The 19,201-nt window shown below is 38.4% G+C and overlaps 1 protein-coding gene across 1 annotated transcript in view; it reads right to left on the reverse strand.

Moving 5' to 3' along the window:
- Positions 1-3,274: 3,274 nt before the first annotated feature.
- SLC35D2 (solute carrier family 35 member D2) overlaps positions 3,275-19,201 on the reverse strand; it is a 53,791-nt gene continuing 37,864 nt past the window's right edge. Inside the window, exons 8-12 of the mRNA XM_082657280.1 lie at positions 18,619-18,711; positions 13,241-13,308; positions 5,659-5,737; positions 4,594-4,676; positions 3,275-3,862 (exon numbers count right to left, since the gene is read on the reverse strand). Of these exons, the coding sequence (XP_082513406.1) occupies positions 3,760-3,862; positions 4,594-4,676; positions 5,659-5,737; positions 13,241-13,308; positions 18,619-18,711 (426 nt within the window). The 3' untranslated portion in view covers positions 3,275-3,759. The remainder of the gene's footprint in view (positions 3,863-4,593; positions 4,677-5,658; positions 5,738-13,240; positions 13,309-18,618; positions 18,712-19,201) is intronic.

Here is a 19,201-nt window from a genome sequence, read left to right on the forward strand (position 1 = left end):
AAGGGATTAATCTCCAGAATATACAAACAGCTCATGCAGCTCAATATCAAAAAACAAACAACCCAATCAAAAAATGGGCAGAAGACCTAAACGGACATTTCACCAAAGAAGACACACAGTTGGCCAAGAGGCACATGAAAAGATGCTCAACATCACTAATTATTAGAGAGATGCAAATCAAAACTACAATGAGGTATCTCCTCATACCAGTCAGAGTGGCCATCATCAAAAAATCTACAAACAATAAATGCTGGAGAGGGTGTGGAGAAAAGGGAACCCTCTTGCAGTGTTGGTGGGAATGTAAATTGATATAGCCAGTATGAAGAACAGTATGGAGGTTCCTTAAAAAACTAAAAATAGAACTACCATATGACCCAGCAATCCCCTTACCGTGCATATACCCTAAGAAAACCATAATTCAAGAAAACACATGCACCCCGATGTTCACTGAAGCACTATTTACAACCGCCAGGACTTGGAAGCAACTGAAATATCCATCAACAAATGAATGGATAAAGAAGATGTGGTACATATATACAATGGAATATTACCCAGCCATAAAAAGGAATGGAATTGGGTCATTTGTAGAGATGTGTATGGACCTAGAGACTGTCATACAGAGTGAAGTAAGTCAGAAAGAAAAAACAAATATTGTATATTAAGGCATATATGTGGAATCTAGAAACATGGTACAGATGAATGTATCAGCAAAGCAGAAATAGAGACACAGACGTAGAGAACAAACGTATAGACACCAAGAGGGGAAAGGAGGAGTGGGATGAATTGGGAGATTGGGACTGACATATATACACTACTATGTATAAAGTAGATAACTAATGAGAACCTGCTGTATAGTACAGGGAAATCTACTCGGTGCTCTGTGGTGACCTAACAGGAAGGAAATCCAAAAAAGAGGGGATATATGTATACATATAGCTGATTTACTTTGCTGTACAACAGAAACTAACACAACATTGTAAAGCAATTATACCCCAATTTAAAAATAAACTGAAAAAATAAAGAACTCCTACAACTCAACGAAAGAACAAACAACCCTATTCAAAAATGGGCAAAGAGTTTGAATAGACATTTCTCCAAAGAATATGTACAAATGGCCAACAAGCACATGAGAAGATGCTCAACATCACTAACCATCAGTGAAATGTAAATCAAAACTACAATGAGCGGGCTTCCCTGGTGGTGCAGTGGTTGAGAGTCCGCCTGCCGATGCAGGGGACACGGGTTCGTGCCCTGGTCCGGGAGGATCCCACATGCCGCAGAGCGGCTGGGCCAGTGAGCCGTGGCCGCTGAGCCTGCGTGTCCGGAGCCTGTGCTCCGCAACGGGAGAGGCCACAACAGTGAGAGGCCCACGTACTGCAAAAAAAAAGAAAAAAAAAAAAACTACAGTGAGATATCACTTCACACCCATTAGCACACCTACTACTACTACTACCAAAAAAAAAAAAAAAAAAGGAAACAAGTGGTGAGGATGTGGAGAAACTGGAATCCCCATGCACTGTTGGTGGGAATATAAAATGGTGCAGCTGTGGTCCATGTGTTACCGTGAAAAACAAACGATGGGGTTTGGAGAGCTTCCAGTTCATGAACACACTGATGTGCTGGGAGCGGGGCACACCTGGAGGAGTCATGGAAGCTCCAAACCATTTCCCACGTACCTTGTCCTATGCATTTCTTTCCTTTGGCTGTTCCTGAGTTGTATGCTTCATAATAAACTGGCAATAGAGAGTAGAGCACTTCCCTGAGTTCTGTGAGCCATTCTAGCAAATTATTAAACCCGAGGAAGGGGGTGTGGAGACCCCAGATTGATGGTTAGTTGGTCAGAAGCACCAGTCACAACCTGGGACTTGGGTTTGGCATCTGAAGTAGGGGGCAGTCTTGGGGAACTAAGCCCTTAACCTGTGGGGTCTGTGCTAACTCTGGGTACTTAGAGTCTGCATTTAATTGTAGGACCCCTAGTTGGTGTCCAAAGAGTTGGAGAATTGCTTAATGTGAGGGAAAGATCCCACACATTTGGCATCAGAAGTGCTCTGTGTATAGAGGAAACAAGTTTCCTTTTACCATCTGAAAGAACTGAAAGCAGGGTCTCAAAGACATATTTGTGCACCCATGTTCATAACAGGATTATACACAAACAGCCAAGAGGTAGAAGCAATCCAAGTGTCCACTGACAGACGAATGGATAAACAAAATGCGGTATATCCATATGATGGAATATTATTTAGTCTTAAAAAGGAAAGAAATTTGGACACATGCTGCAACATGGATGAAACTTGATGATATTATCCTAAGCGAAATAAGCCAGCTACCGAAAGATAAATATTGTGGGATTCTACTTTTATGAGGTACCTACAGTAGTCACATTCATAGAGAAAGAAAGTAGAATGGTGGTTGCCAGGAGCTGGGGAAAGGGAGGAATGGGGAATTATTGTTTAATGGGTATAGAGTTTCAGTTTTGCAACATGAAAAAGTTCTGGAGATTGGCTACACAACAGTGTGCATATACTTAACACTACTGAAGTGTACACTTAGAAACGGTTAAGATGGTAAATTTTACGTTATGTGTATTTACAATTAAAATTTTTTTAATTTTAAAGTAAACTGAAACATGTCAACAGAATCATTCCTTCATTTGCTGCCCTGTCCATCTGGCTCAGCTTCTATAAACTTAGAACGTCAGAGCTGGCAGGGATTTGGAGACATAGTTCCATTTTAAAGATTAAAAAATGGAGGCGACAGTGGCAAGGTGACCTGTGAAGGTCTTGGTATGTTAGCAGTGAAGACAAGACTAGAAAGAAGAGCTCCTGACTGGCCCCCTCCAGACTGGGGCCCTACCCTGCACCACGACCCCGATGGGGACAGTCCATTTCTTGATGGAGATCATAATAGCTCTCATCCAAACCGGGGTTCCTTCCCACACACCACTGGTCTGGGGGGTCAGGCAAGCCCAGGAAAAAAATGTACCTTGGTTAAAGTCCATATATGATCTGAATTTCAAAGCCCCTGAACAAACCTGGAAGGAGAAGAGGAGAGAAATACGACCAACTTAAATGCTGACAGGGCACACTGAGTATTGTTTTTTCCATTGAGTTATTTTGTAATTTTTCCCAACATGAGCCTTGAAAGGAATATTACCCTTCAAGGCAGGCTGAATAAATGACCTACTGTTTTCCTGCCTGTCTACAATAATATCACAGTATGAGGTATGCATATAAATTATTTTTTATTTTACTTTGATGATTGGGAAAAGATACCAACATATAAGATCAAATCAAAGCTAGCAAATAACTCTACTGGCAGTTAAGTGGCTGATTTTATTAAAATAAAGACATGTCTGTTTAAACCAAAAAAATGTTGCCGCTGGCACTCTGCTTTGGCTGGGACCTTTGAAATTAAGGCCAAGGTGCTGATAAGCACCCTCACAGCATCGGCCTCCTTTGAAGCACTCGCAGTACCTGGAACAGCACACAGATGTGCGGTCCACGCAAGTGCCTTGGAAACAATCCCTTTCACCAGTGGTTTATTTTGAGAAGATTCACTTTCAGCTGGTAAGGCTTTGCCCGGATACATTTCTCAGGGCTGATGATGGCTCCTCGTGCAGCACATGATGTAGATTCTCTTTGCATCTTGCAGACATTCCTGTTGTGCCTTAACCAGGGGTGAGCGCCACAACCAAAACAGCTGGGAATATTCCCTCATTCCCCCCAGTCTGCAAGCCAGTCTGCAATTCTGCCCCAGGTTCTAGCCCTTCAAATCTTGAGGGATGTTTTCTTCGTCCACAGGTTGCTTAGGTTTTAACTGGCTGTTTAAAGTTAAAAAGGAATATCTCAAGCCCCCTGCCATGCTGAAAGGAGAATAAAAAAGAGTGAAAATAAATTCCATAGATGGTACAACCAACAGTTACTGACATCTTTACAAATACAGTCAACTTAATTTTTTTTGATAACTTGGCTGTTTCTTTTTCTTTATTTTATTGAAGTATAGGTGATTTACAATGCAGTCAGCTTAATTTGAAGGGAATTATTGAGCCCCCTGTTTTACTTCCTCAAATTTGTGTATTGATCGATGAGAATTAACCCTCTTATTTACAAATCTGTGGGGGCAGAAAAAGAGCAGATCAAGTCTAATAGAGAAACTTGGAGAAAAAATAAGCCCTTGGTTATTACTTGAATAAACTATACAGTATTATCCTAAAATAGTGTCCCACCTCTGAGGCCCCAAAATGCCTTTCAAAAGTATCTTAGTCACTCCTCCCAATATCCTTAGCACATGGTGCTTCAATGGAACACAGATTTAGTGAGGCCCATTCACAAAAGGAAGACACACAACTTAAGGGCTTTTCTGAGAGGAGGAAACAGAAAACTAGATCTCAACCCTTTGAATTTTCATTACATGGCCCCATGGTCCACATGAAAGAGTATGTCATAAAAAGAGATGAACTGAATGATTTAAGTAAATTTTATCCTAGAAATTGTAAAGTCAAAACACCTCCTGCTCTTTCACTTATAACAGATTAATCAGGCTTTTAAAAATTCATACTTTACTAAAATGAGTTCATTTAAAAATCCCACTTACCAAATATTTAACCCTACAAAGTTTAATACAGAGAAAATGTAGTCTCCACCTACTAACATTCCAATGTAGGCAACGGATACGTTCTGCAGAAAAAGAGAGGATTAATGATTTTAAAAGTAAAGGCTTTAGGGGGAAAACTCATACATATAGTGAAACCTGAAACTAAATATTTTAGTTACTTTTCAAAGAGACTCGCATATAGCAGGGGTTCATGGAATATTGAATAAGTGGATAAAAACCATTACATATGGCTTTATAAAGAAAATGAAATAAACTACAGCACCATAATCACAGAAACTGCATTATCCATACCCTCTTCCAGTTAATACATAGGAAGAAGATGTAAGAGTTGGGTTGTAATCAGCTTTCCAGATTTCATCTCTTTACCATCATTGGGTAGTGAATTTTAATCATATTAGTCCTAAACTTGAACAAACTAAGACATCTGATAAATTACAAGCAGTACTCTGTCCAGTGTATTCTCAGAGGCCCTTGGGCAGCCAACACAGAAGTCTACTGTTGAAGCACTCACTCACGGTAGGAGTTCACGTGAACAGAAACACAAAGCAACTGCAGAACAGAATTTAGAACACCTCCACCCTCCTGTTCATTAGTGTGTGTTCAAATGCATGTACACACACGCAGCATACACACCAGTCCCAGAGTTAATCACCTTATAACTGAGCATAGATCTAGGCCGAAAACAGTTCTTCACAAGAATTCCCTTTCTTAGTCAGCAAGGTTCTCCCAGAAAACCAAACTGTAGATCACAAGGTATCTTAGCACAGAAATTTGGGTTTTTTTTCAGCTATTTCACTTGGTTTTCCCAGACCATCCCTTCCCACCATTCCCAATTTAAGTCATAATTTGTCTCTTCCTTTTAACTGAGCAAGTCTTCCCTCTTTTTGTGGATTAGGAGATTAGAAGACGTAAGGAGGGATTACCCAGGCACAGCTGAAAATATCACAAGCCTTCATTCTTACTACAGCACGGATAATAACAACAATAAAATCAAACAGTCAATTCCCCAATTTGGTTGTGCATTTCAAGGCTTCAACCACTTACCTTGATGGCTCCAACCACCGCCGTCGTCAGGGCCGAATTGTAATAGCTGCACAAAAGTGTGGAGTACATCAACAGAAACCTGGGGCAACGAAGAAAACACTTGAGTGTGCCTTACTGGTCTGGGTAATAAACAGATTAAGAAGAGCCAGTAAGTGACCCACACAGGCATTTTAAACAAATGAAAAAGAAAAACACACCATAAAGATTAAAAAATACCTACATCTTAAAACATCTCAATAATTCGATATTTTCAGGAAAATGGTCCAGTCGTGCATTAGCCAAACTGTCTACCTTAGGTGTCCTTTTCATTTTGTCTGTGCATTTTCCATCAGTGTTTCCACAAAAAGGGGATAAGGACAATGAGATTCTTTTAATGATCTGAAATCTTTCGTTTAACAGATGTTACAACAGTGGGTTTCAGTCCTCTCTCTGCATCAGAATCACCTGGTGCACTTTTAACACCATGATGCCCGGCAGAGGGTCTCCAACTGGTTTGAGGTGGGGACCCAGCCATATGCCATATCAAAGCTCTATGGATGACTCTAATGTGCAGCCAGTTCTGAGAACCACTGGTGTTAGCAGGGAAAACCAGCTGAATGATTGCTAGCTTTGGACAAAGAAGATTTAAATAATGGATTCCACATGCCAGTGGTACTCCTGTACCTTATTACTAAAGTTAATCTGACAGGCATTCAACACTGACCAGTATATGGGCACTTGTCAACAAAATGACTACAGAATCATGACCAAACACCCGATAAGAAAATATACATATACACAGGAATGTAGAATTCAATCAGAGATAAAGAAATATATTCATTTCACTCAAGTAGTAACGAAAATTAGCTGTAACCTAGGTGGGGTGCAAAATTTCATCCACTGGAATCGGGTGATTAAATGTTGAAAGAGGTTACAATAAAAACTGGTTGAGAATGAGACTGGAAAGATACTGAGAGAGCGTAAGATGTATTGGATTTTAAAGCTAAACACCAGTTAGAAGGCATGAGCTTGGGAATTGTACTCTAAGAAAGGGCTCAGCCCCTAAGCATTAGGGAGACTCCCCCTGGGGCAATTTAGCACCCAGTCGCAGGTCCAGGACCAAACTTCTGATTGTTAATAACAGAATCTAGATCACAAACAGTAACCGTTTTTGTCCTGAGTTATGTTCATTACCCGGGATGATAGAGAAAAAATATTAGAGATAACATACATCAAGCTGAGGAATAAACTCAATTACAAACAAATTCTGTAATCTTCAAAATAATGTCTGTCTTTGTTATTAAGGTAATTACAATAATTTGGCAAGTTAGAGAATCCAACATCTTGGTCTTTGTGGCTTGTATTTAAAATGTGCAATTGATATTAAATTTGCAATTTTCACTTGAATGGGATAAGAAAATCTAAGTCTGTACACAGTATTCAAATGTTTAAAAGAAGCTAATTTACCACATTGCCAAGTTTGGTTTATTAGATTTCAAAGGGTTGCTAGGCTTGTAAAGCAATCTGGCCCATCAGCTTCTCTAGGGCCTTATTAAGGCTTGGAATTGCTGGAAAAATCAGGTAAATTACATTTGTAAATCACATTTTAAATGTTTAATTTTTTTAAATTCACTAAGTTGTAAACAAGACTGATTTACAGTAAATTATTTAGGAGATTTCAATCAGTTAAACTTGGGTTAACAAACCATTAATCAAATAATGAAAGTAAATATTCTTATGTTAGTATAAAAATTACTAGCTTTATAAATAGAGCAAGAATATTTATAAATTGGCTTAAGAAAATCTAAGTTTTTTTAAAATTTTTACAATTTTAATAAATTCAACATTAATTCAGAGTCCCAGGGAACTATAAATAATCCAACTTATGCATAAAATGAAAAGATTAAAAAACTCAACCTGGTGTTACTTGGTGCCTGCTCTGCTGGGCCTGGGTAGTAAGAGTATATAAACCCACAGCATCTGCCCTGAAGGAGCTAAGAGTCTAATAAAATAACAGAGATCACAACTCCCAGGAGGGGCCCAACCCAATTTCCAGAACACAGAAAAGCTTCCTGCAGGCTTCCTAAACTGGAGCGCAGCCTTAAACTTAAAGACAGTCATGAATATCCTTTATGTCCTATTTTTGCTTAAAATTTCCTACTCCAGGGTTTCCAATCATGCAATGTTTTCTTCATTCCACATTTTAGCGAAACCACCTTGGCCAATATCCATCTAGCATGAGTGTGGGCCACTAGGACACTCACCCACCAGCTGGGCTGAGCGAGGGGAGGAGTCCCTGTCTCCAGCCTCCTGGGGGAGTTTGAATTAGCGGCAGTCCTCCTAAGTGACAGATGGCATCTGACACAGGAACAGCCACTTTCTGCAGACAGAAAGGCTGCACTTCTTAGTATACCACCTGGGTGTCCCCAGAGAGGGTAACTATAAAATGACGAGGATCAAAGGAGTGTATTAAAACTTTTTCTAAGAAAAATTATTTATTTCTATACACAAATATGCACCTACACTGTCCTTTGGCTAAGACCAAGGTTCTGAATTAAAAGACCCTCCATTAACTCAATGCAAAGGAAACCACTTTTAACACCAAAAATGTCAACCTCCACATGACAGTTTTGATTTTAGCATCTGTGAATTAATAAAATGTAAAGATATTTAAAAGCACTGCTGAATTCTCAGTACATTTCTGCCATTACGTACTTATAAAATCGTACTTATCATCTGTGTACATTTGAAAACTAATGGCACATACAAAAGATACACATTTATTCAGACAACAGATACCAGCTGGTGTTTTGGCTTGTAGGGCCCCAAGGGATGGAGGTACCCATGTGAAAACCCCTGAACCAGAACCCTTGCTCAAAGGTTTCTTCCTGTTTCTGAACAATAACACAAAAAATAACTGATTAACCCAAAGTTGGACGGCACACTCGTGGGAGTCACAGGCAGAACTCAAATGGCCTTGTTTACAACTTGTTGCTGGTTACCATTCCATGTACACGCATACATAGAAGTCCAACACAAATGTTCAAATAATAAAATGTTACTTTTACACTCCTTCCACCAACCACAATTGTACCCAAGCACATGACTCTCTTATTTCAGATTTCAAAGAATTTCAAGTAATCTCATCTTGCCCATCTCTGGTAAGAACTCTCTCCTACCCCAGACCTCAGTGGTGTGCCAGGGAAGCCAAAGTCATGGGATAAATATGATCTATTTTCCTGGAGCATCGATTTTACGCTACAATGTGGTTTGTTGGGAAATGATGGAAATATCTACACTCTTTGAAGGTTCTGTCACTCCTGTGTCCAAGCAATCAGCAGAATCCTATTTTGTCTTGGACCCTACATCTTGGCAGGATCAGTGAAGGTTCAAAGAATAGAACATTTTTTATGCTGTGAGTAGGGAAAATTGATACATTTGTGTTTCTATTAAGGAATATATTACTGCTTCAGTGAGATCAAAGAGGCTGCTACTAGGGCAGAAACAGATTAGGATAATTGCCTCCAGGGCTTAGGGGCTGGTGCCAGATGCTGGTGTGAATGAACCAGAACCTGTCACTTCTCGGCAAGATTAAAAAGAACAGCAGAGCTAGCTTTTTAAAATCTAGTTTGTCAACTTAAATTTCAGTCTTATTTTACCTCTACCTGCATTAAATTATCGTGGCTCCCACAATCCAGTCTACCTGCCTGATGCAATTTCACTTCATCATATGCTTTATTTACAAACTCTTGATTACAAATAGCATTTCTTAAAGCTGAATCATTCACCATGACTCAGAAGAAAAGTCTGCTCTTTTCACCATTCCACTGGCTTCTTAACATACAGTTCTAAAGTGTTATAATTTTTAAATTATATTTTCAACTCCGGATAGAGGGTTGGTGGTCAGAGAAAGCAAGTTTGAAATGCAAACTTGAAAGCAGTGAAAATAAGAAAGAAGCTGAGAGAGAGTTCTCTGGAGTCAAGGGTTAGAGCACGCACATGTTAGTCCTGAGGCTCCCTGAGCGTGAACCGAAGAGAAGGGACAGCCAGTTCCAGTTGTTCTGAAAAGCAAGGATATGCTCAGAAGCTTACAATGGTTTCTATTACTGCAAAGAAGCAAGTGACCTAATCATCGTGTCCTCTGAGTGAGAAACTGTAAGAAAGCAGGATTCTGAAAAATTCACCATGCCAAAATGGAAGTTTCCTTCTAGAGCTGTTTCAGAATTAAAACATGGTGGTTGAAGATGAAGCAGACATAACAGAAGAAAAACTATTGAAGTCATGGGCCATAGGCAGAACCAAATCTGTCTGGGGTGAAAAAGGACAGCCAAACTGAACAGGCTGGGCTCAGAAATAGAAATATTCACAACAAAAACAATAGTTAACACTTACTGAACATTTTCTATATGTCCACACTAAGGGCTCTTTACTCATTCAATCCACATAACCTTATAAATTAGCTACATTACATCACTGTTCCCATTTTAAAGATAAGGAAATTGAGGCTCAGAGAGGGTAAATAACTTGTCCAAGGACCCAGAGCTAAAAAGTGGCAAAGCCAGGATTCAAATCTAGGCCATCTGATTCCAGAGTACAGGCACCTGTTAGAATGATGCCATGATTTTAGTGTCCTCAAAAGACCCACTTAAAAAACTGAGACCTACCTAGGTTTTACCCTTAAAGTTGTAGAATCTGAAATATTAATGTTTTCATCATTTACTGATTTATTTTTAATTACTATGCCTTTATGACATTTTTACATGCAAAATGACTACTGATAAAATACTAACAACTTTATCAAGAGAGTATTTGTTTTCTAGGAAGCACATTATTAATTGGAAAAAAAGGCATGTAGTTGTAGATCAATAGGGTCAAGATTCTGACAAAGAAGCCCCAGAAGTGCCAGCTCAGGCACTGCCCACCCCACCACTCACTGCAGACAGCTGACGTCAAAGGGTTTACTTCTTGGGACTTCCCTGGTGGCACAGTAGTTAAGAATCCACCTGCCAATACAGGGGGCACAGGTTCGAGCCCTGGTCCAGGAAGATCCCACATGCCGCGGAGCAACTAAGCCCATGCGCCACAATTACTGAGACTGCGTGCCACAACTACTGAGGCCCACGTGCTCTAGGGCCCGCATGCTGCAACTACTGAAACCCACGTGCCTAGAGCCCGTGCTCTGCAACAAGAGAAGCTACCACAATGAGAAGCCCACGCATCACAATGAAGGGTAGCTCCCACTCACCACAACTAGAGAAAGCCCGCACATAGCAAAGAAGACCCAATGCAGCCAAAAATAAAATTTTAAAAAATAATAAAAAAAAAAAAGGTTTACTTCTTGATTTCCTTCATGGAATGGGTAAATAGTAAAGTGCAAGTGAAAAAAACAGACAAAACAAAACAAAAATATTATCAAGTTTATAATGACATGAGATAAAACTAAAACTTGGCTCTGCTGTTCACAGGTGAACATGGGCTTAGGCAAGGAAACATGCTGGTCTGAGTTTGTGTGATATGGGTTGACTTTTTTTTAATTGTAATGGGGGGAAAAGGATGATTTCACCAAGGGTAACTCACAAACACAGCTTAGTAGATTTTTTTCAAAGTTACATGTTCTCAGTCAACAACTGGGAAAACTACAAATATCTTACTACACTTAGGCCTCCAACAATGGCTGCCTAAGTACTGACAGCACTTAGTACTCACCCACTGCCAAACAACCAATGCCTGAAAGAACACATTATTTGAGAGACTACTGGTTTTGAAAGAGGCACAAGAGATTGCCTAATATCCCTCCTTTGGAAAAGAGAGAAACTGGGTACAGAGTGATAAGGGCATTTGAGCCAGGCAGGCATCAGAGCAGCGGACAATAGGTACAGGATCAGGGTGCTTCAGGGCAGAGGCCATTGCAAAACAGCACTGTCTGTAAACTGAGCCCTGGGCCAAACCCCAAGTGAGAAGGGACACTAGCCCACTGAGGCCAGACCCTCAAAAAGGCCAGAGTGGTCCAGGTCAGGGGCACACCTGGCTACCAACTAGACTGAAAACAATTTGTCCCTGCAGGGAAGTTTCTCAAATTCCTATTTTCGGTCCACAGGACTGATTAAGATTAAATAATATGCTCACAGGTCACCAAATACACAAGAAAGCAAACCATAATGATACTCACAAACTACATATTTAGTCAACCAACGACATATTCAGATTCTCAAGAAATGCAGATATTGGAATCATCAGATGCAGAATACAGAATAGCTATGTGTGTAATATCTAAAGAAATAAAAGGTACAGTCTCAAAGATGACCCACAAAAGAATGTTAAGAATGAACAGACAAGTTTGAAAACAAACTGTGGAACTTTTACAAATAAAGTAAAAATTGTTAAAATCAAAAACTCCAGCAGGGAGGGGCAAGATAGGGGTAGGGGATTAAGAGGTACAAAGTACTATGTATAAAATAAGTAAGGTACAAGGATATACAGTACAACACAGGGCATATAATCAATATTTTATAATAACTCTAAATGGAATATAACCTTTAAAAACTGTGAATCACTATGTGGTATACCTGAAACACATAATACTGTACATCAGCTATACCTCAATAAAAAATAAATTTAAAAAAAATCTCCAAGAAACAGGTTAAACATTAAATCAGACACAGCTAAAGAGAGAATTACTGAACTTGAGGATATACATAAAAATACTTTTACTGATGTGATTACGTTACTGCAACTAAGATCAAGTTTAAGAATTGAAGAGTGTTGATCAAAGACTCATGAATTGTCTTAGTTCATTTACACACAATGAAAATTACAGTACTAGTAATGTAAAAAAATAAGGGGGAATTCATCTTTCTTCACAGGAAAAATCTTTTGACAAGTAATTCCAAGACAGTCATTCAAAGACTCTTTCTTATGGGATAAGACACAGGTGCTTGTGTATACATGGAGCCCAGTCCAGGAAGGATACTCCAAACAGCAGTTGCTTCTGGAGAGGAAAACTGCAGTGTCACAAGGCAGGGAAGAAGGGAAGGTGGCTTATGTTCCCTATGCATCCTTTTGCAGCTTTTGTATTATTTACTAGTTGTATGTATTATCTATTTATGAAAAGGACTTTACAAGTTTGGGGAACATATAAAAAGACAAACTGCATGGCCACTCAACAGGAAGCTATACCTAAGGGAAATTTTAAGAACAAAAGCCTAAAATTATTGGGCAATATAATGGCCTGGGCATCTCTCCTCAGAAAACACCCTGAATATAACAGGTACAACACTACAGAAAATGGTTATTTCCAAATATTTATGTGAGGTGAGAACCTTGGGAACCTTGGGACATTGTGACAAAGACAAAAAACACATTTGAATTTGATAGGGCTGCTGATTTTATTTCAAACTAACTTTCAGAAATCAATATGCAACATCATATTTTGGAGGTCACATTTAGCATGGGTCCCAATCCACTCCTCTGCTGCAGTGCTACTTTTCAGTAGAAGTTGGAGAAGCAAAAAGGGATTTTGACAGAGCAGACGGAATGTATATTTTGATTTGACTTGTTAAGAGATACCACAGACCAAAGCTTCTTCTTATCTATGGCTTCTTACCCCAAAAAACAGGAAAGAAGAAACTGTATGATAAATAGAACATTCTTCCATTGGTTGAATTCAGTAGCCTATTATCAAAAAGAAAGAAAACTAATGGTTAGATTAATAATACTGGTTTTACCAGTGTGTACACTCTAGTACAAATTCCAGTTTCGCAAACAGAAAATACAGTTTCAAAAATCCTGGGTAATACTAGCTGTGTGGCATTGGGCTAATTATTTTTCCTCCCTGAACCTCAGGCTCATTTTACAAATGGGGATTATTTTTTTAAAAACTTCCTCAGAAGGTCAATGTGAGGATTTAATGAAATTGTTTAGAAACTTACAGGTGGCAAGAGCAAAATGACAGCTATTATTGCTATGGCTATCGTTAAATCTTTACTAATTTGTAGTCATAAGATCAGCGTTGTGTTTTTAATAAATAATATTAAAAGAAAGCTTATTATAAATTTAATAATTCTGGCAAGACTAAGAAAACTTAAAGTTCATAAACTGTTTTCAAGAATTTGCACAAGAGGAAAAAAAAATGGGAATTCCCTGGCGGTCCAGTGGTTAGGACACAGAGCTTTCACTGCCAGGGCCCAGTTCCATCCCTGGTTGGGGAACTAAGAGCAGCCAAAAAAAAAAAAAAAAAAAAAAAGAATTTGCAAATGCTTAGGAAGTATCATGAACAAATAAACTATTGTGTGCTATTTACAAAGCAATCAAGTAATTGGGGTAGAGGAGCTGGTAGACAGAGAAGTTTAAGACAGCTTCTGCTCTTAAGTGAGAAAATAAAAACCCTTTTCAGGTAACAATAAAAAGGAGTATTTTATTCATGATTTGTCCCTTGCCTGCATCCAAAAATGACTTTACGGTGACTCAAGACTATATGTAAGTACATGCTGAATAACATGATTAAATATAAATTCTATTCACTTTCTATTAAGCAATACTTTGTTAGCCAAGTTTTAGTAACTTTGTAGATTTAAAACTATTTAAATCTTTCTTAAGTTTATAGTTCAAATTTTTAAACCAATTAAAATGGAATTCTCTTCTCTGATTACACTTTACTGTCACTGTTTCATTAGTAACACTCTGACCACATCTTATGAAAAAATACACATTAAATGTTGATAACTGCCAAACATGGTTGATGGGTACATGGGATTTGTTATACTATTCTCTTTCCTTCTGAACAGGTTTGAAAGTTTTCATAATAAAACTTTCTTTTTAACACTTACTTGTGAAATAAAAAAATATAATAAATATAAATCTGTCTTACTGGCAAGCCCCAAGCTGATCAAAGGGTCATAAAACATCCAGGACAGTTTATACCAAGAGAGTCAAAGATCAAAACCAAACAGAAACTTATGGAAAACATTCTGTGTCTGAAAAATTAAATAAGATTGTGAATAAGAGAAAAGCATATGCCCCAAACTTCAAACCAAAGGTAGGAAAACACTTATTTACTCAAAGAACTGGGAATATTTATGAAAACAGTATACAAAAACTATATATTCTTGATACCACATAAACCATTGAGAGCTATGTAGTAATTTTCATAAAAATACTTGGATTCATTGCCAGCCTAAATTTTGATAGATTTTAGTTTTATTTTGTTTCTTTAATAATCATGAGGCTCTGCTGGTGGCATTTTAAAAAGTCATGTGGCATGACATTTATTTGAAAACATAGAAAATAAAGATGAGTAACAATATTAAGTACTTCCTCCTTTAGACTCACTATTGCTATGAAGATATGTTGGAGTGTGAATCTTTTTCATTTTTCATTAATGTGTTTTTTAATCAGAAAAAAGTCCTATTATTTACCCCTATTCATCAACTGCAACACACTAAATGTACCTTGAACTTATTGCAATGATTCAAATAACTAAAGAAAGTTCACCCACTATTTTCCAGGGGCCTAATTTGTTAACAAGAGGAGCTGGCATTACTGACTTTGTCAATCACAGATAGAATCAAGGTGCTATTACCAGATCTGCTGACTGTGTTAAGTCGATGACTGTGTAAGTCCAAGGTCCAAGAGTGAACCCCCAGTACAGTGAGTCACACACACGAGTCTTAACACAATCTCTGACCCCCTACAGTCAACCGGGAATAATGACTCATCAAAGTACTCCTTCCATTAACAAGAGAAGTTAACCTTTCACTCGAATTCCTCAATTAACTTTCAATACAATCAAACCAAACTTGGCAAATAAAATGCAATTTTATATTGCAGACTAACACACCTAATTATGTAAGTTCACTACTTTTTTGTATTTGGTTCACAGTCTAAAATGGATTCAGCCATGGTTAAAAGTGACCAACTGGAAGAAATTCATAGTGATTCAATGAACACAGAGCAAAACAACATTAGTAGTGAAAAATCTTACTATTTTTTCCTACAGAGTTTTAAAAATTACTGATTACAGTGTTATCTCTTTTGGCATCTCTTATCATATAATAATTTTAAATTAGAGCCAAATTTTTAACTTTATGGTTTTCGTATCTTTGTCATCTTATAGAAAGCCTTCTCTTACAGTCTCTTACAGAAAATAAATATATTTTTCTGATTATAATTTTTCTTATAAACTTTTAAATTAAATCCATATATTTAGCTCTGATCCATCTGAAATTTCAGTGAATAGTTATCATTGCTGGGGCTCTCAGGTAACTATAGTAACTTCTGTTTGAAATCTTAAGAGACTGATCAAATGGAAGAGGCTAGATGGGTAAATACTGAGATATTCCAGCATCGAAAGGCAGAATAGGAGCATAATATTCTCCTAGAACACCAAGATTGAATAAGTTAAGGTAAATGTTAGGCCTCTTATACTTTCTAAGCTATAAGTGATAGGTTATAGTTTTTATCATATGTGAAGGAAAGAAACACTTTTCATATACTGATACAAATTAAAAAATTGAGGGGCTTCCCTGGTGGTGCAGTGGTTGGGAATCTGCCTGACAATGCAGGGGACACAGGTTCGAGCCCTGGTCCGGGAAGATCCCACATGCCACAGAGCAACTAAGCCCGTGCACCACAACTACTGAGCCTGTGCTCTGGAGCCTGTGAGCCACAACTACTGAAGCCTCTGTGCCACAGCTACTGAAGCCCATGAGCCAAGAGCCAGTGCTCCGCAACAAGAGAAGCCACCGCAATGAGAAGCCTGCACACTGCAAGGAAGAATAGCCCCCGCTCACCGCAACTAGAGAAAGCCTGTGCGCAGCAACAAAGACCCAATGCAGCCAAAAATAAATAAATAAAATTTTTTTTTTAAATTGAGATTACAGCAGATGATGTGTTTCTAGAGCCAGACAGCCTCCTGGATCTATCACTTACTGTCTTTGGAAAGTTTTTTAAACACTGTGCCCTAGATTCCTTGTCTATAAAATGAGGATAATAATAGTACCTTCTCCTCAAGCTACTGTGGGAATGCAATGAGACAGTTCATGTAGAATACTTCAAACAACGTCTGATAGAATAATTCCTCAATAATTATTAGCTATTTTTACTATTACTTGAGAAAGTATAATAATTCTGCATGGTAATCATTACAAGCAGGTGGCAACTTCTGAAAGCACCATGCTATAAGTTTGTAAGTCAACGATTTAAATGTGGAAATACATATTCCTATTGAAATGCTGTTATAAATTATTAACATAATACATGTAGTCTATTTTCAAAAGGTACCTAAAATTCAGTTTCTGGTCACTACGCCATTTATAACATTGTTCCCATAGGGAAATGTGCTTTTAGTTTCAATCAGGTGTTCTAAGAGTTCCTAGAAGTTTCTAGATTTCTATTTCTAGAAATAAATATATATCTGAAAGGCTATAAAGTACCAGAATCTCAGAACAGATAAACTCCAGAGACTCAAAAGAAAAACTCATTTTTATGATAATGAAAAGAGACAAGCCGGTAGGACGTTGAGGACTCATAATTTCACCTTGTTTATGTAATACTGCTGACACTAAATTGGTTTAATTGATGGTAGCTGAAAAATAAATAATGTGCTTTTAGATATTCTGCCCTGTTCATCATTGCTAGAGGTATACGGGGTGCTTGCTTTAACTTCCAATATTCTGAACTAACAGTGAGGCCCAGGTTCACACACTGAGACCCCTTTAATCAAAACTGGGGTTTCTTGGTAGTTTTCAATATAAACATATGGAAATGGATGTTTACCCCTGGGGACATTGCTGCTAAGCCGTCAACCTTTCTCTTGTTCTGAGAAAGGAACTGTACAAGGGAGAAAGTATAGTTCTGAGAAAGAACAACAAGCCCTGACATTCACCCCAGGAGTCCCCGGAATCTGAAAGCTTTTAAAGTCATTCAAACCCTAAAAGGTGACAAATGGGATTGACGCTCAACCCGTGTGCACCACACAACCATGCTGACTGTTAAATACAGAAATGCTGTCAACGTCTGCCGCTGGGGTGGGGGCGACGGTGGGGGACTGTGAACCCCACCCCCGGCCCAGCAACAACAACAGGGTTAATGAAGGTTAATGCCCAGCCCATGGTGTGGAGGGGGACGTCTGTGGGAGAGGCCAGAGGCCACACTAGACCAGGATTTTGCCCAGCATACCTCGTTTCTCACATGAACTTAAAGTGGTTTGTCTGGTAACTTTCTGAGCCCGCACATTTCAAGGTAGCCATGCGGATGTTATGGGGTGAATATTCACTCTTCCTAAGAGATAACCCACCTCCCAACTGGGCCTCCCATCCTTCTACTAACTTATCATTTTATTTGTCTCTGACAGGTGTACAGCAGATAAGGTGAACAGGGCAAATACCAAAAGAACAAAACCTTCTCAAAATTCAAATGTAGATCCTGGAATATTTAGAGGCAAATGCCATGATGTCTGGGATTTACTTTAAAATATTCCGGGGGCGGGGGGAAAGTGAGAGCAGATGAGGATAGATGAAATAAGAAGGGTGAAATGCCAAAAAGTGTTGAAGTTGTGTGATAGGTACATGAGAGTTCATTCAATTATTCTATTTTGTGTGTATTTTTCCAAATGTCCATAACAAGGGTAATAAATAAGTAAATCCATTTTTTAAAACTATCAAAATCCCCTTCAAAGTTAACTAGCTTTCTCAGGATCCCCATGCCAACAAAGGGGAAAGGGAGACTCAAACTCAGATTTTTGTTGTTGTTTTGCAAAAAGCTTCAAGACCAGAGTTTTTTTGACTACTTCCTGCTACTCCCCACAGTTCTAAAGATAAATGCCGAGAAAAGGAAAGTGTCAAAGGTATTACTGGGCGTACCAAACATCTTGCTTTCGGAAATCCTAGTTACCTTTATACACTTTTTATTTCAGTAAGTACCACAGGTTAAATATTAAAATTTTAAACACTGCTAAGTAAGAATGAATGACTGTCATCAGCTCACCTGTCGAAGGTCTCCGGTAGAGACACTAATGATAAGAGTTGGGATAATCATGAAGCAGGCATTGTAGAAAAGCACTCCATATTTCCCTAACTCCTGCAAAAACCAAGAAAACTCCACTCAATTTCAGAAATATGGAGCATCAGACTTCCTGGAGCCATTTATTTTATTTATTTTATTTTCCCCTGAAGCTAATTATACAACCACGTACTTACGCAGAGTTAGAACATGCATTCTGACCAGCTCTGTATTGGAATATTTTCAGCAAATTTCTGATGTAAAATGCTTCATTTCAAGTGTACCGTGATTTCCAAAAAAAAAATTTGCTTTATCCAAAAAATGACAGATAAAGTGGATGGAGATGGATGGACTCCGAGGTTCCATCCATCTCTGACATTCTAATTGTTCTTTTTTTAAAAGCATGCTATTCAAAATGGGAAATGTGGAACAAAGTAAACAGCATTAACAATATTAATATAAATAGAACTCCTTCAAAACATCTGCTCTTTCCATTAAGGAACAGCAGGGTTAAAACACCAGGTATCTTGTTTTCCAAGCTTGCATAAATTTAATTTTCATTAGAGGC

Source organism: Grampus griseus (genome assembly GCF_964374135.1).
Source record: "Grampus griseus genome assembly, chromosome: 6".
Lineage (NCBI taxonomy): Eukaryota > Metazoa > Chordata > Mammalia > Artiodactyla > Delphinidae > Grampus > Grampus griseus.